Raw genomic sequence first — 25,589 nt, 5'->3', positions numbered from 1 at the left:
TTCCATTACATAAGGTGAACATTTTCTATATCCTTAATCTGAGATTCTTGCATTCAGTCAATTTCTTTAGCTAGGAAGCACTGTCTATTTTATAGGCATTTTCACAGACTTAAAGGGGCTCTTGCTTCAGTTTAGATTTGTAATGTGGATGCAAAACCACCAACTAGAATACTAATTTCCATTACTAATGTTCCTCCTTAATTTCATCTTCCAAATGAACAGAGATCAGTCACAGAAACAGGAGGCCCAAAGGCAATTTAAACTGCTATGTGTAAGTACATTTTAAGATAGGCGAGTTGTTCATGGTCAAGCTACGTGTTACTTGAAACGAAGGATACCATGAGGCCAGGGGGGCAGAGACTGATTGACAGTATAAATCATGTAGGTTTTGACAGATGGCCAATCTTTTTTAAGCTACACTTGTTAGAAGTCAAGTTTTCAGAATGACATTGTGTCACTAGTGCACATGGCAACACATACTGGGGGAGGGTAGTGGCCCTGTGTGCTTTGATCTGGTTTTGGGTTTGTGACTGTATGCACAATATATAAAATTGTGCACCCATACAATTGAAATTCTGTATCAAAAAGATGGATTATGTGGATAAACTATACAAATTGTAACAAGACTACCTTGTTTTGCATAATTTATTTTCATTTTGCAAATGGTGGAGAGCAGTGGTGAAGGCAGGAAACTGGAGTTTTATTAACCACTACTGGAAATGTACTTCAGCTATAAATTAGGTATTCACCATGCACTGTCCCTATAGCTTTAAGCATAGCTTCATGGCCATAAAGATTCCAAACACACATATGTTGAGAGCCCCAGGAAGTTGACTTCCACACCCAACAGCACATTCTGTGTTTTTGTTGGGCTCTTGGGAAGCCACAGCATACAAATAGCACAAATTTTGCCTCCAACTCTGTAAAACAGCAGGCCTGACTCTCTTATATAGTGAAATTCACAGCCCCCCCCCCCCGCTAGATCCACTGCAAGTCACTAGGCATTGGCACCCATGCTGCAGACTGGTGATCCATGCACTGTAGATGGCATGCATCAAAACAAACCTATAAACAAGAGGGAATCAGTAGGGGAGTGCAGACCCCAGGGAAGCCCAGAGTTGCTTCCGTCAGCACTGTGCTTTAAAAACATTGAGGTCTGAAGCTGGCTATTCCTACATTCAAGGAATGACTATGTGGTCTTCACAGAATAGTCAATGAAACTACAGCAGATGGTAGCAATTGAGTGATTTAGTTTGGAAAGTAATCAAAACACTCTAGCAGGAACAACAACAAAAAATGCCTTTTCCAGACACTGACCTCTTGTTGCTGAAATATGTCTGTGTATTTGCCCAAACCCAGTTTGCTGAACAGCTCAGGCAGGTCAGATCCCTTAAACAGACTGTTCAAGTTACAGCCGTTGCTTCCTGTCAGCGAGGAGATGCAGTCCATGTAATTGCTGCTGCTGAGATAATGTTCAGCTGAAAGTTCAGAAAGGAAGTACCTTTGAGTTTCCTATCAGTTTGCATTCCAGCTTGAAGACACATTCCATTAAACTGCTTGAAGAGTACACAAATCACCTTGATGAGTAGATTTCACTTTTCTCCATTTCAAGTGATCTAGTCTCAATATTTACACTTTCCCCAAAAACACTAATGACAGCAAGAAACTACCACACAGTCAGAAATATAGGGCTAGTGCCAAAAAAGCCCCCACCCTGGCAATCTCTGTAACATGACCTTTTCATGTCATATGATGTCAGCAGAACGCTGACCCAAAAGCAACCAATGAAATGGGGTATGCAAATACTCATTAGGACAATCGGGCACCAAGTAAATGGAAATCCACTTTATGGAGGGAGTGGGTGAATGGGTAGAGGGGGAGAACATGATGAGGCTGCCGCTTTCAGCAGCTGAGCTATATTTCTGACTTAATATAACATTTATAACTAACAGGTTAAACTAGGTAAAAGATTTTGTGTTTAGACTTGGAACAACACTTGATACAAACTGAAATACTGCGTTAAAAAAACCATGCCAAAATTAAAGACTTTTTGCAAGTCATTACCTGATCTGTTTTGTTTCCGTTTAGGGCTGCTAATGGATGAGACATAGTCATTGGGAGCTGCAGGACCAATGCCATTATGATCTCTCCAGTTATCAGAGTCGCTACCATTTCCCAAGTGTTCTCGGCTGTTAGACCGTGAGAGAGACATGGATGAACTCTGCATGGAAGATCAGAAGGAAACGCCACCTTACATTAACCTCCACTTTAAAAACAGTAATGTGATCAATTCTACAGTCTTCTCTTTAGAGGAAATCATGTTTCTATATAGGTCAGCTGTCAGCCCAAAAGGTAACTCCCTAACACAGGGGTTCCCCGTGGGCATCACAAGATGCTAATCCTCTTCTCCCCCACCTTCCCTGAATGCTACAGCATCTCCCCCTCATTGCTAGTTATACAACAATTTAGAACACTGTTTGCATTAATCTCAAGTTACTCTTTTTTTCCAGTTATTGTATATTTATATCTCCAACATTATGGTGTATGATGGATAACTGTGGGCCCAATCCTATCCAACTTTCCAGCACCAGTGCAGCTGCAATACAGCACCAAGGTAAGGGAACAACTGTTCCCATTCCTTGAGGATGTTTCTGTGACTGCCACTGTGTTTGCCATGAACCAATTTTCACAAAGACTTGAACTGCATACAGTATTAAAGTACTGTGCTTAAGTAGTGTTACCACATGTACTTAATTTTAAAATGAAAGCCAATGAAAAGCAAGGCTCTGATTTATGCCCTCCCCCTCCCCCCACATTCCTATAGCAGGCAAAATAAAATGCAGTACAATACATACTGTGAACAAAAGTCTAATTCCACAGAAGCATCATTAGACTTGTTTTTAAATAAAATTGTTGGAGCCAACTTAAAGGTGGCTAGAAAAAGTAGGTAAAGGGATATAAAAAACTTTGCACTCCTTTTTCTAGAAAACAAAATGTGAATTCAAGACAAATGTTTCCAGTAAGCATCATTTTAAAAAAATGTCTAAGTATGAGCCAACCTCAAAAGCTTTGTTTTTAGGGGAAGACATTTACTAGCCACTTCAAAAGGAAGCTTTTGGGGGAGAGTTCTTGCACAGCTTTAATCAGAAAAAAAGAAAAAGAAACCATGCTAGCATCACAGCTCCTTTATTAGGTCATTCCAAACCCTGACCTAGAATTGAGTGCCACCCCTCTTGACACCAGGTTTTTGCCACCACCCACTGGCAGCTTCGCAATCCAGGTTCTGGCTAATCATTCTGGAACAAGTGATGTAAGGCACTGAGACAGGAGTGCTCTCTTATACCAATGGGCATTCTAAAAACTGCCTAGTATAAGCAGGAAAACAAAGGGATTCATGGTTTTTATTTTTCCCACATGTCCCAAGCACAGCAAAAAACAATGAACACTGGAGTCTCTGAAGAAATAGTTTATGGAGCAAAAAGCCCAGGCTGTGGTTTGTTTCTGGGCTAGAGCCAAGTGACTCAGACACAGAAAACATTTTCAGTCTCTTAATAAACTCCTACAAAAAGACAAAAAGGGAGTAAGCGTCAGAAGATAATGTGAAACACACTGGGTAGTGTATTTGCTATATGTACATGTGTGGAATGTGCACAAAGCTAAACCTGTTTCAAAGAAATCAATTTTAATCATTTATACCCTATCCAAAGATGTGCAGATCGTTTATAGAAAGTCTACAGCCCAATATTTTGCCTGGCAACAGGGAAGGAATTCTGAAGCATGAGCAGCTTGTGCCATGGTTTAATAAATATAATTGCTCTCTGTAATCAGTTAAGTACATGGATAAGGCCTCATCCTATCAGCAGTCTTTGCACTCTGCCATGACCCCACTGCCAATGATCTGCCACAGTGGAATTGCACTCACTTTTCCAGTTCAAATGCTAGCAAAACCCGGCTTTGTTTGGGCTCAATAAATACATAGCAACGATCCATTACAAGTTCTATTAGCCTGAAGGATTGGCTCCTTCATAAAACTGCGTGTCAAAGAAAGGAAGAGATGCTAAAAGGGACACACAATGTACCTTACTTCAGATTTGGAAAGGTCTATCATGAACCTGCCTGAATATTCCTACATTTCTCTCTGTTTAGAAATATTGCAACAGCTCAAGTCATTACAAGCACAGCTGTACTACAGCCCTCCTGCCCTTCATGTTATCATAAAAGGTTTCACAATGCTGTATGCAGAAGTTCATAACATCTGTATTATATGTACTATGCAAATCAGTCTACTTGTGTGAAATATCCCCATGCCAGGGCAGCTGCCAATAGGGAGAAAAATAACCTTCTCCTGTATTCTAGGTATTCTGTGGCCTTGAATTTTTTTTCAGGTTTCAAGTAAATTATGTATACATATTTTATGCATGATGCAGCTGAAAGCTTCACAGTTTTCTTGTTACGCCCACAATAAGTTGGGCCTATGTCTTAGTCAGCAAACCATGACCAACCACGGCAATTACCCATGAAAACTAGGTATAAAACCACTGTATTGAGACTTCTGCCTACTAGGGGCTGGGTGGGAAAAGAAAAAAGTTCAGCATAGTTTTCACTGGGACATCTGGCTGGCCACAGTGATAGGCTAGGAATGTATTGGATTGATCCACTATGGCTCGCATTTTTTCAGTCCTTGCATAATGCCCAGATTCTTTTTCTAAACTGAACTCTGTTGGAACAAGTTCTACAAATCCACTAAGGTTAACAAGATTTTCCTAAGTTGATGAATAAATTAAACCTGAAAAGTCAAGGAACAACTTGGTGCTTTAGAAGATCAGAATTTCTCAGACTCACAAATCCACCTAGTGTTCAAGGTTAAGGAGAATGGGTCCAATTTCTTACATGCATGGAACACATTTTAAAAAACACTGCACTTACATACCTCGTAAGTTGTTGACATAGATGGTTTGTATGATACATGGTTGGCTCTTCTTAATTCCTTGATTGTTTCAGCTGGCATTGATTTGGAGAAGCCAAGCCCACTCCAGGTGTTTGTTGGTGTCCTCACTTCTGTTACAACTGGCTTTTTCAACATAGCTAGAAAGCAAAGTACCACCATGTTGGTAAGAGATCATCCTGTTTGCTTTCAGCCTTTGCCTTCAGATTGATCCAGTTCACGCCTCAGCTAGAAAATACTGCATGTGTGATGAGAAAACATGCACCTCCCACCCATGCAATGGAGAATTATGTATGTACAGGGGCTCTCATATCCACTGTTTCAATTACCTGCAAATCCATGCACTCTGTGCTCCCTTTTTCAGTTAGCAGCTCCACTGACCTACTGGGCTCCCCATTAGGACTACAATCCTATACATTGTTCAGGGCAGTGGGTTTAATGAGGATTCTGCAGTTCCCCTGGTTGGTTTCCGCGACTCCTTGGGGAGCCACAGCTCATAGTTTGGTAACCAATGGCTTACAGGATGCCTGGCTAGTATATAAATTAGCTCCTCCTAGCTGCGATAGGAGGATATATACTAAGTACAGTTCTACTGAAAGAAAACCTGCCTGGCAACATACAAGGTCTGTGTCTTTGAAAATAAAATGACACAGTAGAATTGGACAGGAACCAATTTCCAGTTTCGGTGGGTCATCTATTTCAACCATTTGCCCCAAGAAAGGAGAATTAAAGACCAAAAGTATGGTCTTAGATGCCAAAAGGTTTTATGTTTACAGTGTTCTCTTGCATAAAATGTAAGAAGATTTGAAGTTTTTACACACACAGAAGTTTGGATTGCAAAACATGTTGTCTGAGATACAGTTTCTGCATTTTAGCAACACAGCCAAATCTCAGGGGCAGGGAGGGAAGCAGAAACCCCTTCACTGCTCTCTTAACAAACAGATACATGCTAGAGTCAGAGTTGTTCCACATACCTTTGGTTGCTAATAGCTTCTTCTGTTCGTAGTCAAATGCCTAAAAATGAAACACATAGAAGACAGTTTAATCACTGCTCTCACTAAATGTCATTCCCGTACTCTGCTGTCCAAGCCACAAAGATTTTGATCATGGTCCATGAGTTTGTCTAGAGGAACAGTAAGCACTGAACAACAATGTGCCCGCAGGCCAATGAACACTTTATATACTTAAATCGTTCACTTACAAATAGCTAATTGGGATTATAAATACTTTCACCATTATCTCCCCCTCCTCCTCCAGAGTATTTAAATTTTAAGCCATAGTTTCCACTACAATATCTAGAATGTTGATCTTTATACATACTATATTGCTGCTACATCTGTGGTTGTTCCCGTATTGCTCCAGAAGCATGGAAGTCTCCCTACTGCCTTTTGCTTTACAATGTGCCTATATAACATGCAAGTTGGGCAGGGAACTGCTTGTGTGTTATACTGTAAAGCAAAACCACATGGGAGAAATATTTTAAAAACATTTCTCAGGGGGTCATGTGGGAGCAACAACACCATGCTTCACACATGCCAAGGGAGTGTGTTGCATTACAGACCCCTAGTAGGGGTGTGCATTCATTTTGTAATGAGTAAAAAAATTAAAGCAAATTGGACCCATTCATTACTATCACAGAAATACCAATGTTCCCAATGACTCACTTTCAGCCATTTCAGCTTTCATTCAGGAGCCAAAATGGATCAGATGATTGCAGGGTGGAGGGAGAGAGAAAAAACAAAAGGGGCCATTAAGCTGTCCAATCTTCAAGATTGGTGGTCTTCTCAGAACCCTCCAATCATAGTGGCAAGGGGAAGGATTTGTGGAAGTATATAAAAGGAATTTTTTTTGCTACCTGTGAGGGTTCTATCTGTGCATAAAGTTTTTAATTAGATTCACAATTAGTTTAGACAGTTACTAAGCTGTATGTCTTTTAATGATTTTCTATAAACAAACTCTTTCATACCTAAAGAAAATTTGGCAGATTTGATCCCTTGAGGGGTATCAGAATGCCTGTAATTTCAATGCAAATTGGATGGAAAATCTAGACACTGTAGGCAGCAGAACAAACTCCCATGGAAAACAGTGGGAATTGAATATGAATGAAAACAAAAATGAATGTGAATTTAGCCCTATTGGGGTTCTCACTTTCCATGGAGAGTAAGACCTCAATACGGCTTTTTAAAAACATAAAATATGAAAAACTTGAACACTCTCATTCACTATTCTGGTTTATGATTATTCGTACCTCATTATGTTACTGCTGTGAAAGGCCACTAATCTTTCAAATTAGAACTCTCACACACGTACAACATACTAAATGTATAACATCACATTATGCATTGATAGTAATGTCTAGTTTTGACCCTTAGTGGTACAGAACAGGAACGAACCTGCTGTGTACCAGCATTTCCCATTTTCCTTCACACTACACATTTAGTTTACTTTTTCTAGACTGTGTGGATTTTTAGACTGCAAGTGGGGTGGGGGCATGTTTCAATCCTCTCTTTTTTTTATTAGTTACATTTGCAGATGGCTTGAGAAATCATTAACTGCTACAGGGAGAAGCTCAACATTTGACAAATTCAAGCCAATTGCTATTACCAGATGTTTCTAGGAAGGCACTCATTATTGTACAATAGCCTGTGCTAGGGATGACTAAAGTCTGTAGTCCTTGGAGAATACAGAGTCGCACCCAACAATAGCCTGGGGCCAGAACTAGTATTTTGCCATTTGTTGTGAACCAACAAATGGTTCACGAGCCAAACCCTTTAGTAGCAACAACCATTTTGAAGAGGAAGATCATGCAATAGGTGCATACATAAGCCAAGTAGAGACCATTTTAAGTGTGGAATTTATTGAACATTTCTCGAGAACAGTTTTTCTTACTCTGGTGGCTCCCTTTACCCACTGTACCATTGGCTGCAACTTCCTTGACCTACTGGTCAGCTCCCCATTAGGACTACAAGTTTATAATTGGTATAGTGTGGCAGGTTTATTGCAAGGATTCCATAGCTCCCCTGGTTGGTTTCCACAGCACCCTGGGGACCCATGGCTCAGTTTGGGAACCGCTGCCTTACAGAATGGGCAAATATAAATTTGGCAGTACTGCTGGAGCAAATTAAGTTGTTCTGGAGGCCAGATCTGACCCTCAAGACAAATGACCTTCTCCTCACTCATATCATCACTGGGGATTAAGCCTTATTGAATATATGCTCAGTACCTGCATATTCACATATGACGACTGTGGTGCCAGACGCGCTCTTTCAGAATTCTGTTGGGCGGCTGCTGCCCTCTCAGCTGCTCGTTCACTTCCCGGTGCTTTCTTATCAGCCACTGGGTTCTCTGAAGCGCTCAGCTCAGAATCTGACAGCAATCTTTCTGCAGTGCTGTAAAAGTAAAAAAGGGAGGATGACTAATTTTCACGGCTTTAATAGTTCATGAGATCTTATATTTAAGTAAAGCTATAGAAAAACGTGACTATTCCACTCTTCTTTAGGCTGCTGAACCACAAATATGGTTCACATTTCTTCCAAATTTAAGCTTTCTGTCTGCTAACATTTGGTTTAGTCTCCTTGGCCATCACTATTACTTGCATTATCTTTCAGAAAATTCAAATTGAAATGTTCATTTGCAGACACCAGGATTTCATCTCTTGGATAAACACCCCCCCCCATCTAAATGTTGCCGAGACACACCCAGCATCCGAAGTGTGAAATGGTTTCTCCTAATATTAAAAAACACTATAGCATACAGATAGAAACTTGGCTTATGTTGATCTGATGCTGAAGATGTATTATACCAGAAATCTATAACCATTTAGGTTATATCTAGGATAATTCATTTTATGTATTCATCTATTTCTACCTCTTATTGATTTATCAATTTATTTATATAATATACAATAAATTTTCCCTAAAGCCCTATACTATATTTTCTAAATATTCACTTTCTACCAAGCGTAAACTTCAATTGCTCATTAATATTAAAACAAAATTACCAAAATTATCACCTCAGCTATTTCAACTCCAATCTAATTACACTTTTTCCTTTGACATAATAACCACATATAAAACAATTCTTCCACACATTTACATTTCCAGCCATATTTTTAAATACATTCTAATTCATATTTATCCATTTCACATGTATTTTTTTTCTTCAAATAAATTTGGACCATTGTTATTAGCTGAATAAATCTAATTTTCTTTAACCCTCAGATTACCCCTCAGGGTTCTTTCTTTCTTACTTTCCATTTTTTCTCCTGTAATATCTCTATAACAGAATCTAATAGATCCACACTTTCTTATATAGGGTGTGTTCATTCTTCCAGTTAACTGGGATATATTTTCTCCTTCTTGTTCCAACTAATTTTGTGATTTGTGTACTCCTGTTACTCTGTCCATCTTATCTTTCTTGATCTCCATCAGCGCCTCTTCTTTGTCCTGTTGATTTTCCTCCTTGTCCGCATTTTCACTCCCTTGCTTATCTTCTGCTTGTTTCTTCACATCCTCCAGTTATTCCACATCTATCTGTTCGGAAAGAGTCTCCAGACTGGCTTGAATCTGCGAGGACCAAGTCAGCTGTTGTCGCTCCATAACAAGCAATCTCTCCATATTAATCAAGATTTTCTGTATCCACATTTCTGGAACAGAATCCATTTTGCAATTTCTCTCTAGTCCACTAGATGTCCACAACAAATTATTCTCCTCACTTCCACCATGTCATTACTACTCTGCCATCCGCATTCCTTATATACCTCTTGCAGATAACAGTCCAGTGCGGTTAACGGAGAGAAAAACAAAATGAAAGAAAACAGTCTCACCCTCTCTGGTGCAGAGAAAACAAAACTCTTTCAAATCTAATGAGAATTATATTTGTATCCAATTATGTTGAAGAATAATTCTGGATTTTAGTTCACACCCAAGTTATAGTTGTAATTATAATCCACAACCAATTTATTCCACGACAGAGAAAAAGAGCACTTTCAACCTCCTTAAAAAGTTTCTCGTTAACAGAATATATCCAGGGCTTTTAGCCAAATCAGTCAGAGCCGGTGACAATATTAACACTTGCTTGTCTTAAATTTCCAACTTAATCTTTACACTTCACACTTCTTTTTTCCTCCATATGGCATCTCAGCACAGAGCCAGCAGCTTGATTGCAGATCATTGCACCTCCCCCAATACTGTCACAAACAATTAGATACCTCTGAGAAGAAAGCCGCCGCCACCCCTCCCCCAGGTTGGGCTTTCAGTTTCCCAGATACCTGCACCGATGAAGCTCTTGTCTCTCCTAACAAAGATCTTCAGGTCTTCTTCAGACCTGCAGTATTTGGGGGAAACTGAACTGTCTCCCAGGAGCTCCTGGGGACATGTCTGTTCATCCACTGTTGGCTCCTCCTCCTCATCCCACATGTGGATCTTTGACATAAAATGTGCAGCTCTCAGAAGTATGTTGGCTGAGTTTTTTGCATCACAATTAATACAAAAAGCAAATAAGAAACTTTCAAGTTTTATAATATTTACCGGATATAAACTGAAAATCCACTAGATTAAAACATAAGTTTAATGTTCATGGTGAGTAATTAACAATTTAAATGTCTCTTAAGTATTGTGGCTCTCAAGTATCTCTTACAACTCTCAGAATCTGAAGTGTATTGTATGCCACTCTTATGCAAATATGGCCACCCCTGTTATAAGGCAAACGGGGGTGGGGGGGCAGGAATGCAATTCCCTTACTACTCTTTGTCTGAATTGGGCTAGAGCAGTGGTTCCTAAACTTTTCAGAGGCCCTAGAGCAGGAGTGTCAAACTCATTTCATACAGAGGGCTGAATAGCATTCATCATGCCTGCTGAGGGCAGGAAGTGAGGTTATTGGGCAGGAAGTGATGCCATTAAACAGGTCATAAACAGGCGATGTCATTAAACAGGTCAAAAATAAGCACTTTTTCAAACTTAGGAACTCATTAGCTGCAAATGACAGAAGAGAAAATACACAAATCTTGATCATATTGCAAGACATGGGAGAGCCCAATTTTCATGTGGGCTGCCCTTTCAGCAGCGGCACTTCAGCACTGCTCAGCAGCTGAGATCCTGAGGGCAAGATAAAAAGCTTCTGCAGGCTGCATGTGTTTGACACCCCTGCCCTAGTGGCTGCTGCCTGATAAAGGGGTGTGACTATAATGGTGAGTGGGTAGGAGTGCTCCCTCCCCAAGTAGCAGCTCATTTAACCCTTGAGGCACAACTGTCCTATCAGTTCGGGAACAGCTGGGCTGGAAGAAGGAGACTAAACTTACCTGCTTCCAATGCGTATAACAGAATACAAGAAGCTGCATACTCTTCCCCTTGTACAGAATGCTTATATTACAGCAGAGGCTTGGGAAAAGAGCACAAGCCAACATCCCTCATAGACATGTTTTAAGTTAACAGGATAATTGTTGACTGTCATGTTCAAAGCATGCCTCAAACAAACTACTATGGAGAGCTAGATGGGAAGACTGAACCAGAAGTTCCTAGTTCAAATCTAACCACCAGTATTATTCTCTTAACTTCAGCCAACTCCATCTCGGGGATAATAATATTGACCTACTTTTAAAAGGTGACTGTAAAAGATTACAGCCAGATAATGTAGGGTGAGATGCTTTGAACACTCTGAAATGTTATAAAATGGTAATGATTTCACAGACAGCACTTCTATGTAGAAGTAAACATGCATGCCAAAGGTCAAAACACGTGGCTAGTTCACCCCAGGCAATGCATGCATGAAGTTTGAGAAATTCTGAGAGACTTCAGAACATGGGTAAAGCATAAAACTGGAAGCATAAAGCTCTGATCATCATTAATGACAGAGCAGCTTCATCCTACCTAAAGGGGCACATTAAATGATGTTGCCCTCTCAGTATTTTCTCTGATCTTCTAAGTATGAATGCAACATACTGTAAATGTGAGTTTTTGGTGCCTTGCAACAGTTCTACTGTTTGCCTTTTCGCGCAGGGTTGTTTGGAAGAGCTCAACATCTGCTTTAGATCACTGGCATTTGCTGAATGAGAAGGACTTCTTGGCATGCCCACTTCCACAAAAGCATCATTGCAACCTACAAACAAAGGGAAGAGACTAAGTGCATATAAAGGTTTAGCAAGTATAAACACAGCAAGAATTCTACCAACCATAGAGGTGGTTCAAGCACAGAGATCCTTTTCAATACTACTTTCCTGGGAATAAGCACCACTGAACACAACGGGACTTCTCAGTAGATGTGCGTAAGATTATGCTGTCATGCACCGAAGTTTAGAAAAAATACTAATATACCAGCTGAGCAATCTTTGCAATTACACTGTGGAAGGGTATGGAGTCTGGTATCACATACAGTCTCAAGCTGTCATTTACAAAAGGAATTTGCTAAGACATAAGGCTATGAAGACAAACCAGAGTAAATGATTTGGGTGAAGGTTGACCATCGGCACAACTATGAAAACAATGTATATACAAATGTGCTTGCTTGTTTATCATGTACAGAGATCACAAGAATTTAGCTTTATCCATCAAAAATTTGGGATAGTCTTTGGTATAGAACAGTGTTATTCAAACTGTGTGGCGTGGCTCTTTAGGGAGGCGCCAGGAACTCAAAGGGGAGGCGTGGGATGTCCTCTTGCAGCGATACAGTCACACCCCTGGACAGAATATGAGCCCGTCTTCTGCGCTTTTTTTAAAGCAGAAGGGGAGTTGCTCAGCTGCCGCCCCGCCCTGCACTCTTCTCCCTCCCCTCCGAGGCTGCCACCTTCTGTGTTCTGTGTGTCACTGAATGTTGTTTGCTCAGCTTGCAGTTCTTAACCCTCGCTGATCCTTGACTGGTTGGTTCCTAGTTCCCAGCCTGGGATCCCTTCTCATCCAAGTGAAATCTCTTTTCAGCCCCCTCCCTCTTCCACTCCCCCCTTTCGATCTCCAAACCTTCCCACTTTCCTCCCCCTCCCCAAATAAAACATTTCCCATTTTACCTGTCACCAGGGGGTCTTAAAGTTGCTTCCATGCAGTTGGCAAAGGGGGGAGGGGAGAGAGGGAGAGAGAGAGAGAGAGAGAGCGCGCGCGCACACACTTTGCTTGGCCAGGAGCAGAAAAAGGGTACTGTTTTTAAAGTGATTTACTAATCTTGTTGTTTGACTGAAGAGGAAAAACTATATTTTTAAAGTGATGAATCTTGCCATTTGAAGGGAATACTTAGCCATTGATGAAGCGATTGCCAGCCCAATCCTAGCCACACTTTCCTGGGAGTAAGCCCCACTGACTCTAATGGGACTTACTTCTGAGTAGACATGCATAGGCTTGAGCTGTGCATCTCCTATTATAGGAGACAAATCAGCTTCCTAACCAAACCGTTATCAGCTCTAATATATTTTCTTGGTCTATTTTTGTTTTCCCCACCAGCTGCTGGAAAAATTTAATTTCATTAAATTAATAAAGGGTTCAATCCTATCCAAGGAGAATGGGAGAAATGACTAGTTGGATTGGAGTCCACAGGGGTGTGTGTGTAATATTGGTCAGACTGGTTGTTCACAAAGTTCATGTGATAAAACAATTCTATTGGTATGCTTACAAAGTTTTAAAATATGAGTCCTCCTGGACCAGACAAAATCTACCTACTCCAGCATCCTGTCTCCAACAGTGATCAGCAGCTGATCATTTATAAAGCATGTATATTGCTGTGTACTAATATATTTTTAAGATCTGCATTTAATTAATGAGATGATTGATATAATATTAATATAGTTAATATTTATTTATTTAATATTATATTATATTATATTTAATATTTCTGGCCACTTCCTGTTTAATGATGTCACTTCCAGCCTTCAGGAACATGATGGGGAGTCATGGCCAACAGCCACGGGGGGTCAAGGGAACCACTGGCCAGAAAAGTTTGAGTACCACTGGTATAGAAGTTTGATTAGCGAAAGTATATGCAACTGTTAGACTTCTACATATGTTTACTTTAAAACTGGTATCAGAAGTCATGTAGATTGTGTTTTTATTAAACATACTGTAATCCACCTCCATCATATTCTCACTCTTTCACACACAGACCTTCAATGTTAAGGCCAGTATGGAATCACCTTGTAAGCAGGCTTACTGAAGAACACCTCCAAGGAAAGAATGGCAGTGGTTTTCAAGCTCTCACTCAGCAACCTGATCTTGTGCACCTCCCTGGTATTTAGCACAAAATGATTTGAGAGTCTTGACCTAAGTCGCTCCTCCTTATCGGGAATTCTGCTTAACTTCTTTAAGCAGACCAATTACGCAACTGGTGTTTTGTCACCAATGACAACATTAGCTTGTTCTAAATCACTAGAGATGCAGAGTACACTCCCTGGTAAGGAGGAGGAGGAGGATGCAGCATCAGAATATACAATGCTTATTTTTTATACCTTCGCCAGCATCTGCTTTGGTGGTCACTTGCTCAGAGGAACTGTGGCTACTTGTCTGCCTGGATGGATCGTTGTGGTTTGTACTTAATACATTTTCACCAAGTGATGCAGCAGATAGTGCAGAGTATTTCATAGCTGAGGTCTGGAATAGTTACAAGGACATTTAATCATCGTGATCTTAGAGTTTAACAGTTTTATTGAGAGTAAAAAACCAAAGAGAACCAGCATATTAAGTTCTTTTTAATTTAGGCTACTAAAAGGCATAGGGGGAGGGAGAACTTAGAGTGTACAAACCCTAATTGATTACTTCCCTTAGCCCAGGGGTCTCTAAACTTTTCGGCTAAAGGGCCACATCAAATATCAGGCATGGTGTTGCGGGCAGGAAGAAAAAAATAAATATAAAATTTAAATACATAGAGATAGGACTTATAGATATGGGACTTAGATGAATGACTGAAATGAATGAATGAATAGACTCAAATGCCCAGGATTTCTCCAAGCACCAACACAGCCCAAGAAATAAAGCGTACACACTTAAATGGACCCCCATTCCCCCACCCCACAAGCACAACTCTGGTTGTATTTGGTCAACTGGGCCAGAGGCTCTCAGGGGATCAGAGGCTGGCTGTGGGTCGGATAGACACTCTCCACAGGCCGCATCTGACCCCCAGACCCGGGTTTGGAGACCCCTGCCTTACCCTATAAACCCATGGGCTTCCTAACATCCCAGCTTCAGGACCAGATTTTGTTCCCAAACACTTTCATGCCGTTAAGTAAAGCATTTTACATTTTCCCCAGAGGAATGAATGGTAGCATCACTCAAAAGGAGGAAAAAGGGACATAACTCAGGAACACCATTAAGGTGGGGGTTAGAACAGCCCTCAGCCAACCAATGTTTTTCCTCTCCAGACTGGTTGATAACAGTCCATTTACATTACCATCTAGAGAAGTGTTTCCCAAACTTTTTAGAGGCCTTGAAGCTGCGGCCTGGAGGGCTTCCCCAAGCCTCCTAATGCCTTATAAGGCATTAAAAAATCACTTCCAGTTTCATGGAGAAACCAGAAACCGCTTTTTAAAAAAAACCAGAAAGACTCATTCTGAGCCCAGCAGAGGCGCAGATGGATGTCCATGTCCTCTGCTGTACTTAGAAGATCCTCCAGAGGCAAGAAGAGCAGAGCTCCTGTTGGCTTCAGAATGTGTGTGTGGGGGGGGGGGAGGCGTTTGCCCATATCTGTGGTTTCACTTAACTGTGGGGGTGGTGGCTCTAGAACAGAACCCCTGAAGAAATGGGGGTATACCTGTAACAGGAAAAAAGTCTGCTGCCTTGATCAGTTAGACTACAGTTTTAATCAATGGCTTTAATAAGTGCCACAACTTTAATTTTGACAGATTATAGATCAGTCGCTTTGTTTACCTTTACATGACCATTTAAAGAAGTTTGACTTTTCTTGTTTTCTGCTTGCATCCCATTGACATGAATGTCAACAGGGGTTAAACCAGGAGGGGGTGAAGGTGTGTTCTGACTATAGTTTGGTACTCCTGATAGAAGAATACTGGTTAAAGCTGCTTGGGCAGTAGATGGCATCATCAGGTGGGGAATAGCAGAGAAACCTGTAAGAAAGTTTATAAATGTCTAGATCAGTAGAAGTTTTCTTTTGCTTTGATGTATAAAAATATCTGAAAAAATGAGAAATTCACGACCTGGACAAAATGCTCATCTGGACCAGTAATGTAATACAACAGATTAGCAGAATTACGAGCATGTGCAGGTGTCTTAAACCAAGCCTCATCTAATCAAATTCTTTCTTCTCTTACTGACAGTCTTTCCCCCAACAGTTGCTTTTTTAACTAGATTGAACTTGAGACTTTCATGTAAAGCATGGCTCTGTCCTAAACAACAGCGATATGAAGTTGCATCAGATCACCAAGCACTGTAGGAGAGCCATAAGAGTCACATAATTCATGCCTGCATAACAGATGTTCCACAGGCCTTTATACCCTTGAGTGGTATGCACAATTTTATATTATATATTTTTATGGAAGTTAGGAGTTGAGTGCTATTTCACACTTACATTAAAATATCTAAATACATCATAGCAAATTCTTCTGAAGTTCCTTTTGTTGGAGGAGGGAATAAAGACTTAAATCTATTTCATACTAACCCGTGGCACTTGTATTGGCAATGGAAGATGCCCATAATGTTGGGCTAGGTGTGCCTGAACTTGGACTCTGCAAAGGACTAACAGAACTATTAAGGGCATTCAAAAGAGAGTTTGGAGTAGTGGAGGTATTGACAGATAAGGCAGTGGGACCCAAGAGACCTACAAAAAAAAAGAATTAAAAGGGCAACGTCATGGATACAGGCATAGAAATAAACCATGAGCTGAATCCTAATCCTAAACTCTGATGCTCCATGGCTGCAGCTCTTTCTGTGGATTGAAAGAGTTCGAGACTATGGAGTGTTCCATCATGAAAGGTTATGGTCTAACCCTACGATTTAAAAAGAACAACTTATTTCTGCTTTACCACTACGCTAAAGAAGGACTACAATCCTGATGGCACCTCCCTCTCTAGATGGTGAAATTTGTTTCTTGGAAATGGGAGTCTGCAGTATTTCTCCTTCTCCCCCCCCCCACCTCCAATACAACTTCAGTGATATGGAATCAATAGCCTACCTTGGAAAAATGTAAACAAGACATTACATTTAAATTTAATTTTAAAATTATAAATCCCACTAATATCCTCCCTTTGCATTTTGGGTCTATTTCTGCAGTTGCTCTCTCAATTGCCAACTTAGTGATCACTTCTGTGATGCTGAAAAACCACTCTCCCTTCTTTCCTATCCCATTTCACATATCTAAAGTATACTTAATTTCTTTAATATCCTTTCTTCAGTCACATGCATAAAGTCACACGCTTCACTTTTTTATCTGATAAAATTAAGCTTCAAAACATTACGCATGATGTTTTGTACCAAGTCCAGTAAGTCCTAGCCCTGCTGAGGACAGGATATCCAAGCCAGGACATGAGAGGTCAACAGGACAGGAGACCGTGGATAGGCTTGTTCCTATGGCCACTCCGCTGCTTTCAAGGCCCAGAAGACATTTTCGTGCCTCATACATGTTTAAGGCATTTCGCTCAACACTTTTTACAATAACAGACTGCATTAAAAAAGAAATTGAGAGTACAAATAAATATTTCAAACAATTCTGTACTGTTGGCAACAAAAAAGAGGAATTGTTTACAAACCTACTCTTAAACCAAGTTAATTCTCTGGCATTAACACAAAAAGAGCACTCAGAACTACAAAGTATCCAGTGTTCTGAATTATAAGAAAAACAGACAGATTTTTAGAACAATGGTAAAACTTATCTTGTTTATTCTTATAGCTGGAAGATAAAATACACAATTACTGAACCACAGTTCACATTTTGTTACACTACAAGAATACACATTTAAGTATAAATTCATTTCTCATGTAAGATTTTAGAATAGCACCAGATAATTTGATTCCTATACATAAAAATAGTCTAGAGTAAGTTAACTCCTACTTAATGGTCTTCAACCTACAAATCCATTGATGACTGTTCATTATCCACCTGTTTCCCATTCATAAGAACAAAATGTGCCAACAAAATTTTGCCAGCATTTTGCCAACAAAATGTGTCTTGGTGATTGAACCAAAGTTCACTTCCTCCTTTCCATTTTCAAAAGAGAAATGCACAAACCATGCAGTTAACCTATGATCTGATTTTTTTAGTGCCTCTGAGTCCCATTTCTCACATCTACTTACATTACTATCTCCACTGTTCATCACATCAGTCTGGTATAAATAGAACACCAGATCCCTATTATTTGTAAACCAGGAGCCAGCCTCATACATACCTTCCTCACACCTTTCTATTCATGCATTGAAAATTATTTCATGTTATACATGCACAAACAAGTGTGGGTATACAAATCAAGGTTCCTTTGTAAACCAGAGACTGAACCTATGGTTATGGGAAACCTAATTCACATTGCAGGTGTAATACAAAATTACGGTTAATGCTGGGAAGTGAAAAGGGAGGCACCACTTCACACAGCAACGTTCAGCTGCTGAACTGTGAAGTGACACCTCACCAGCACTACTGAAAGGGTTGGTCTGCATCATTACTGGGCTCTCCCAGCACCATGGCAGCATCTCTGCCTCACCCTTCTCAGTCTGTTTCTCCCTTATAGCAAGACTTGCCTTTTGAGGTCTCCTTCCATCTTTCCCTCCCAGAGCCTCAGCAGAAGTGGCACTACTGGAAAGACAGTGCTTGGGGAGGCTAGTTATCACATGGGCTGGATGAAGAGCTTCTGCAGGCCAGCCTTATGTTTGACACCCCTGATTAGGGCATCTGGGCTTGGAAAACATTAATAAGCCAATTATTAGATGCCTTGAAGGCTCATGCACAAAGTGAATTCAGCAAATGTTTCGGTGGCTATGCAATTATTATTTTTTTTGCATAATTATAGCTTCAGTAACATCACTATGATTCTGCACAGACACAGTACTCAATATGGCTTATGAGTGGGCCACAGGATCACAACAACCTTCCCTCTTTTGCATGGTCCTTAATTGATAATTTTTACACACAGGAGTAATATCTAACAGATGAGGTCGCACAGGACTTCTGAATGAATTAAAGTAGTACTTTCTTGGAGCAGTAGATTCTTCTCTTAGAAGTTCAAAGCAGCTTCATAGCTAGTATGAAGCCAGAGCACTTTCACTAAAGAAAGCTTAATAAAAAAGCAAGTTTTATTTTCTAATTGTGCAATTCATCATCATCATCCGTTTTATTTATTTCTGGGCTGTAGAAACCTGAACAGAAAAAGTGAAATGTTCTTCTAACCTTGCTTGGCTGCTTTGGCTTTGGTTTAATGCTAATGAAGACATCCAGCTGTTCCATTAGTTGAGTTATGAAGTGCGGTTCTATATCAATTTCTTCCTTCATATCAAACATCAGCACAAGAGGAAGGCAACCCTGAAAGATTAAATACAAAACCCACCATAAAACTATTCTTGTATCAGGCAACTACTAAAGTTCAAAAAACACTTAATGTCATGTACATAAGATAGCCACACATAATCTGAAGTTAGCGCCAATAAGATTTTAAACTTTTTTCTATCTCTTGCTTTGTTCAAAATTGGAGTGCCTTGTAACACATACCCAACCTGCATTACCAGCACTGACAGCTTCAGGAATCCACAGTCTGCCTAGTGTGTCTAAGCTGAAAACTGAGGCTGTTCCATGCTGAAAACTGAGGGGTTTCATGTGCATTTCATGCCCTACAAGAATGGGAGTAGACCGAAATGCTGAAAGACTGCGGCTGATACTAACGGGTGGAGACTTATCTCTCAACTCCTTTGTCCAAGATGGTGATGATTTACGTTTTCCTTGACTGAACACTGCAACAGTATAAAAGTATACAGCTATTTGCTGTAACTTAATAAAGCACATGCTTTGCAGGCAGAAGGCCCCAGACGTTCAACTCCAGGCGCCCAAGTTGGAGGCGTTCAACTCCAACTTATGGCAGAGAAAAATTCCTCTTTGAAACTCTGGGGAGCTGTTACCAGTCAGTGTTGACAATATTGAACTAGATGAATCAAGCAGTCTGACTTCATACAAGACAGTTTCCCTTCTGTCTGTCAATTTGCTAGTTGAGCCACAGGTAATATTCACAGTGAGATACAACACAGAATACACAAGTTACACAGTTGGATGAACAGGAGTGACTGCAATTCAGTTGTGCAATCTTAAATAAAGCTGCTCAACTCAGCTTTGTGGGAAGGGAGCACATCTAAGAAGTTGGCATACAAACCCAAACTATCCCATAAACATCTAGTGACAACACAGTTGCTCCAGATCAACTCAAACATGAGCAAAGAATGCTCTAATGAAGCAATACTTTGCAGGAGAGGCAAGGTGGCATTAAAACATTAAACATGCTTTTCTATGCAAGGTAATAACAGTTTACAAATAAATGCAACAAGAAATTTTAAGAAAATGTGATGGAACAAAATAAAATGACACAAATCGGATTAAAAGTTAAATCAAATCTTGATTTCTATGGGTATCTAAAGACAGGCAATAAGAAGGCATACTGGATTTCTACCAAGAAGGATCTCCATAGCCTTGGTACTGCCACTGAGAAGACTTGCTGCTTGCACCTGTCAGTCTAATTTCATGACTGGATAAAATAAAGGATCTCTGGGGCCAACTATAAAGACTGGGCAGGAGCAATTTCTAAGGTAATCTGGTCCTAAGTCACTGCGAGTTTTAGAAGTCAACAGCTGCACTTTTATATAAGACACAGAAACAACAGGCAGCCAGTACAGATGAAAGAGGACTGGAGTAATATGTTTGACCTTCTGGCACCAGATAACAGCCTAGCAGCTGCAGTGATACACCAAGTGTTCAGACTGCTCTAAAAGACAGCCCCACAAAGACATTAGTCTAGAAGTACTGATGATGTGTCTGAAACCAGACCCATCTCCCCCAGGAAAGATTGGAACTTGCAAACCCTTCAAAACTGGTAGGACACTTCATCACTACCACTGTGTTTTCAGAAAAAGCAGTAGATGAAAGTGATTTCTCCCCCCTCCCACCACATACTGTGCACTTGTTGCTTTGGAGGAATGCAACTCTGTCCAAAAGCTGTTTAAAATCTTCCCCCAGATAGCCAGAACCTCTGATCACTTCCATCTTATCTGAATGAAGCTTGTTTATCCACCTATATCCAATCTTAGATTTCAGATATGATTTGTCACTACCTTCCCAGCATTAGAAAACAGAGGCAAAGTTGTGTGCCATCAGCAGATCATGCAAATGTTCTAAAGCATGGGATTCACTCATTTTGTGAGAGTTTTGCTCTTGAAGGAAAAGGCAGGTAGAAAAGAGTCTCCACTGAATGCAGGCCTTGCCCATCATCACCTAGGTGAAGCAAAAAAGACACACATACCCCTTTCCTAAACCTGGATCTGAATGTGGGTTGCGCATGCAAGCTTCCCTTGAGCTGCCAGGGCATACTGATAGCAGATGCCAGTCTACAGATGTAAGCAAATACTCAGCTAAAACAAGATACTGCTCTGGGTCATCCTGTCCACCAGTTCCCTGCAAAAAAGGACTCCTTCAGAGGCAAAAGAAGCCTACCTCTTGGCTGCAAAGGAGGAGGGAGGGGAATTTAGGTTCTTAAGGAACAGTCTCACCACACTCAAACAATTTCCTTAGGATAGAGGAGGGTGGAAATAGGTGTGTGAATGACTGCAGAGATCACAGGAATGTGATCCCCCAAATCCTTTCAACTGCAAGGGGGTTGATATTCTCCTACGTGTTACTATGGGTAGTTACTTTACATATTTGTACCCCTGCATTTGAGAAAGTGTTATCAGCATCAACTGCACAACTCCAGATTAGGCAGAAGACAATATTATAGGAACCAAGTCCAGCAGCTGACAGAGACAAATTCATGTATGAAGTGACACAGACATTTGAATCCACCAAATAGAGTCAACACTGAATATTTCTCAAACCTGCCTACTTGAATATTTCAATACTAGCTGAAAGTTTTTTCTTAGTATTTAAATAACGATGCAAATCCGACACAACTCTACCAAAATGCGTGCGTTATAACAAGCAACTGAACATGAAACGAGTCAATTGTTTAGTAACATCAAAAATTCCACTATGTTCACTTATGTAAAATGTGCAATTTGTGATTGTTCTAGTACAAACGGAATACTAGTAGAGATGAAAGCCATTTTCACAAGTGATTCTTCAATCAGTCCTGAAGTTTCTTGTTTTTACAATTTGAATGAAAAAATCTAGATGGACTAAGATGCATATTTGGTTTCAAAATAGCTGTTTTACTTAATATACCATCATAATGATCATATGACACCAAATTTAAAAAAGGTTTAAGTGTCACTTGTGAAAATTGACCTTGATCCACCCATCATGGATTGGTATATTTACAAGATAAAATCCTTTATACCAGAACACTTAAAGTTACTTTAGTTTCATTTTTGATTTCTGATCTTTCTATACAAACTAGTCAGTATCTTGTAATGAGTCATCTAGGAGCATTCCTTAAGCCCTTATAACAGCTGGTTAATATTACAAATGATGTATTATAGATAAATGGAGCCATGTCTTACCATCCCATTACATGGTTACTCCCCTGCTGCATTGAAATAAAGAATGGCCTTGTTAGTTACTAAAGTAATGTACTGTATATACTACACATTTGTGACAACTAGAGGTTTTTTGTCTATCTAAAGATTATGAGAATTTAAAATCAAACAGCTTCCCTGGATTTTCAAACCTCAAATTTCAAAATTTATAGTTCTGCTCCATAAAATTGTAGAAGAAACAGTTTCACTGTGGAACTTATTTGTTTTCAAGCTCCAATCTTATGAGTTCAAACCATAGAGTACTGAAGATTTTTGCAAACTTTTGTGCTGTGATATTTGCAGATTCAAGTTCCTCCCCTTTTTAAAAAACATGTTTCAAGTTTATAAAAATTCATGTAGCTAAAATATGCATGATTTATCCAAGGGCCTCGTCACATTATGGGCGTGGATCCAAGTCAAAGTCGCAACTGTTTAAAGTTCCACCAGTTTCAATGGGCAAGACTTTGGCATATGCCTAAAAAGAATGGAGCTTAAAAGTGTTTAATTCTGCATGGTTCATGCCTGTTCTGTCTGTTTAGGTATACACTGAATATATTTTATGCAAACACATAACGACTAGCGTGTCAATAAGAAACTCATGCTTGGAAACACATGCATCATACAAGTATAGTCAGGCTGAGATCTCACTGAGATGGTAAACCTTTACCTGGACTTGTGTGACTAGTTAATTTCCTGCTGAGATTTAGTTTTATTTTAGTTTGTTATTCCACACGTGCACATTCCTTTCCCACAGGACATCAGATGTCAAGAAGGGATCTAAGCCTAGCGTTCTGACCAACCTGTTACTTTTGTATGTATAATGATTTCTTTGGTAGGGTTTCTTGTGAAGGGTTAATAGCCCAGGGAGAAGTTTACCACTTCAGTAAGAATTACAAAGTCCTGCCCTCAGAGCACAAAGAATGACAATGGCTCCCCTACTGTGGCAAATCCAAAACCCTTCCATTCACTTGTGCACCAGAGAAGAACCTCTACTTTTGTTGTTGCTGCTTGGTACATTCCCACAGCTTTAAAGTAATTTACCATGAGATACTGCCTGGCAAGACAGACTGAGTCAATAGTGCCCTGGAGGTAGACTGTGGATTTCTTCTGTGGATTACTAGGATCAGGGAAATGGATCTGAGCACCAGTTCTCTGCATGATATGTTTGATGTTGCTGCCATTTCGACCCATCATAAAGAGATGATGTTGAGCTGCTATATCCAGCTGCGTGCTCACAGGGATTGCAGAAGCCAAGCTACCAGCTAGGTGCTCCAAAAGCATAGCTGTCCCTTCCTATTTAAAAACAAGTTGGAGAAAAGTTTTAATCAGGTCACTCACTGTACATCCTGCATACTAAAAAGAAATTAGATTTATCCACAGTAAAAGCAAAGCAGTATACAAATGCTTGAATATACAGTGCAGTATCATGACTAGCATACAAGCCTTTGACCAGGTTCAAACCCATTCTTACGAGTAATCTCAGGCCACTTCCCTTAACCAACCTAACTGAACCAAACCAACAAGATTTTTGTGAGGATCACAGAGCAACATCCATGTACACCATCCTTCAGCTCCTGAAAGGAAGGATAGGATAAGAAGAATAGAAACCAAACATGGCAACTTGCAGTTCAGGGCCAGGCAATTTCTCCAATGTAAGAAAAGAACGCTTCCTCCAAACCAAACCCCTCCTTTAAACCAAAGAGAGCCAAGAGACAATACGCATTGGGTAAGCAATTTTAAAAGTATAAACAAAGATTTGCCTTGACTGTCCTCCACGGTGAACAACTGCTAGCGTCAGGGAGTCAAGAACTATTAGGGATTTTTGATTTTCCATCACTGAGGAAGGATACTTCTGCTTTTCCACTATGAATGAGTTTTATAATTATTTGTGCAAAAAAGCTGGTAGCTGCTGCCGCCCAGTCACCAGCAGTTGCATGTCAAACAACCAGGTGTGAACTGCACCTGCAAGTGTCACAGAAAGCCTTAAGGAAATCACTAATGGAAATCACTAATCCCTAACTAACAAGTGTTAAGACAGTGGAATTTTGGCCAGTTCCCCTTCTCCATGGCTATCTTGCTGATACAAGTTAGTCCTCATATGTAACTGACACACGCGCGCACGCGCGCGCGCGCGCACACACACACACACACACACACACACACACACACACACACACACACACACACACACACACCCAATGTGTTTTTGCCTGAAAAGCTACAATCCTTACCTAGCAAGATGAGAGTAAAGATCACAAATCTATTGGGTCTTAGCAACATCTATAAACAAAAAGGGGTCTCAAAGGCAGAACATATGGTTACAACTACAGGCTGCACCCCAAATTCAATTAGTCACAATGAAGAGCCAATGAAATCAATGGGACTTGGTCATGATTAACTAAACCTTAGGATCCAGTTTTTATTTTCCAAACGCATATTTTACCCACTTACTCTTAAGAGCAAGTCAGTCTTGTTTTAATGTCTTATGTAACATGCTCACGTTTACACCTATCTGTACCAGGCTACTGCAGAATTGCAACCTACAAAGTTAACTCACATTGCAGCTTCTATTATACATAGCAGACACCACTGAAAGAAGTTCTATTGTGAATTCGCTCGTTAAGAATGCAGAAACAGTCTACATTGCAGACTCATGTACTAGATATGGTACCAACATCTCAAGCAGGACTCTGTAGATGTTGGGATCAATTACTAGCCCCAGAAACCAAAGCAGAATAAACAGGCATTAGTGAAACAGAAACTTTATACATTTAGAGATCATAATTTTAACTAAGATATTACCTTCACAGCACTAGCATTATTCTGAGATCCTCTTATTATGACTGTAGCACCATATGTTCGAGAACGCTGTTTAAAGGACACTGAAATGTTATACGTCTGAGATATATGCTGAATTGTGGGAGAACTGGGATCAGGGATTGGTTGAAGGATTCCAGCTATAGGTAATTCAAACATCAGTACCAATGGAAGCAGCTCCTAGAATATGATAGACATAAAACCACAGC

General features: G+C 40.2%; 1 protein-coding gene across 1 annotated transcript in view; it reads right to left on the bottom strand.

Moving 5' to 3' along the window:
* BICC1 (BicC family RNA binding protein 1) overlaps positions 1–25,589 on the bottom strand; it is a 133,988-nt gene that overhangs the window by 7,385 nt on the left and 101,014 nt on the right. The window contains exons 7-19 of the mRNA XM_066619856.1: positions 25,366–25,560; positions 23,605–23,856; positions 19,244–19,375; positions 17,341–17,527; positions 16,529–16,687; positions 15,781–15,977; positions 14,367–14,508; positions 11,884–12,040; positions 8,169–8,334; positions 5,920–5,959; positions 4,931–5,085; positions 2,065–2,221; positions 1,318–1,478 (exon numbers count right to left, since the gene is read on the bottom strand). Coding sequence (XP_066475953.1) covers positions 1,318–1,478; positions 2,065–2,221; positions 4,931–5,085; positions 5,920–5,959; positions 8,169–8,334; positions 11,884–12,040; positions 14,367–14,508; positions 15,781–15,977; positions 16,529–16,687; positions 17,341–17,527; positions 19,244–19,375; positions 23,605–23,856; positions 25,366–25,560 — 2,100 coding nt within the window. The remainder of the gene's footprint in view (positions 1–1,317; positions 1,479–2,064; positions 2,222–4,930; positions 5,086–5,919; positions 5,960–8,168; positions 8,335–11,883; positions 12,041–14,366; positions 14,509–15,780; positions 15,978–16,528; positions 16,688–17,340; positions 17,528–19,243; positions 19,376–23,604; positions 23,857–25,365; positions 25,561–25,589) is intronic.

This window comes from Tiliqua scincoides, chromosome 3 (assembly GCF_035046505.1).
Source record: "Tiliqua scincoides isolate rTilSci1 chromosome 3, rTilSci1.hap2, whole genome shotgun sequence".
NCBI lineage: Eukaryota > Metazoa > Chordata > Lepidosauria > Squamata > Scincidae > Tiliqua > Tiliqua scincoides.
This window is presented reverse-complemented; position numbering and strand designations above follow the sequence as displayed.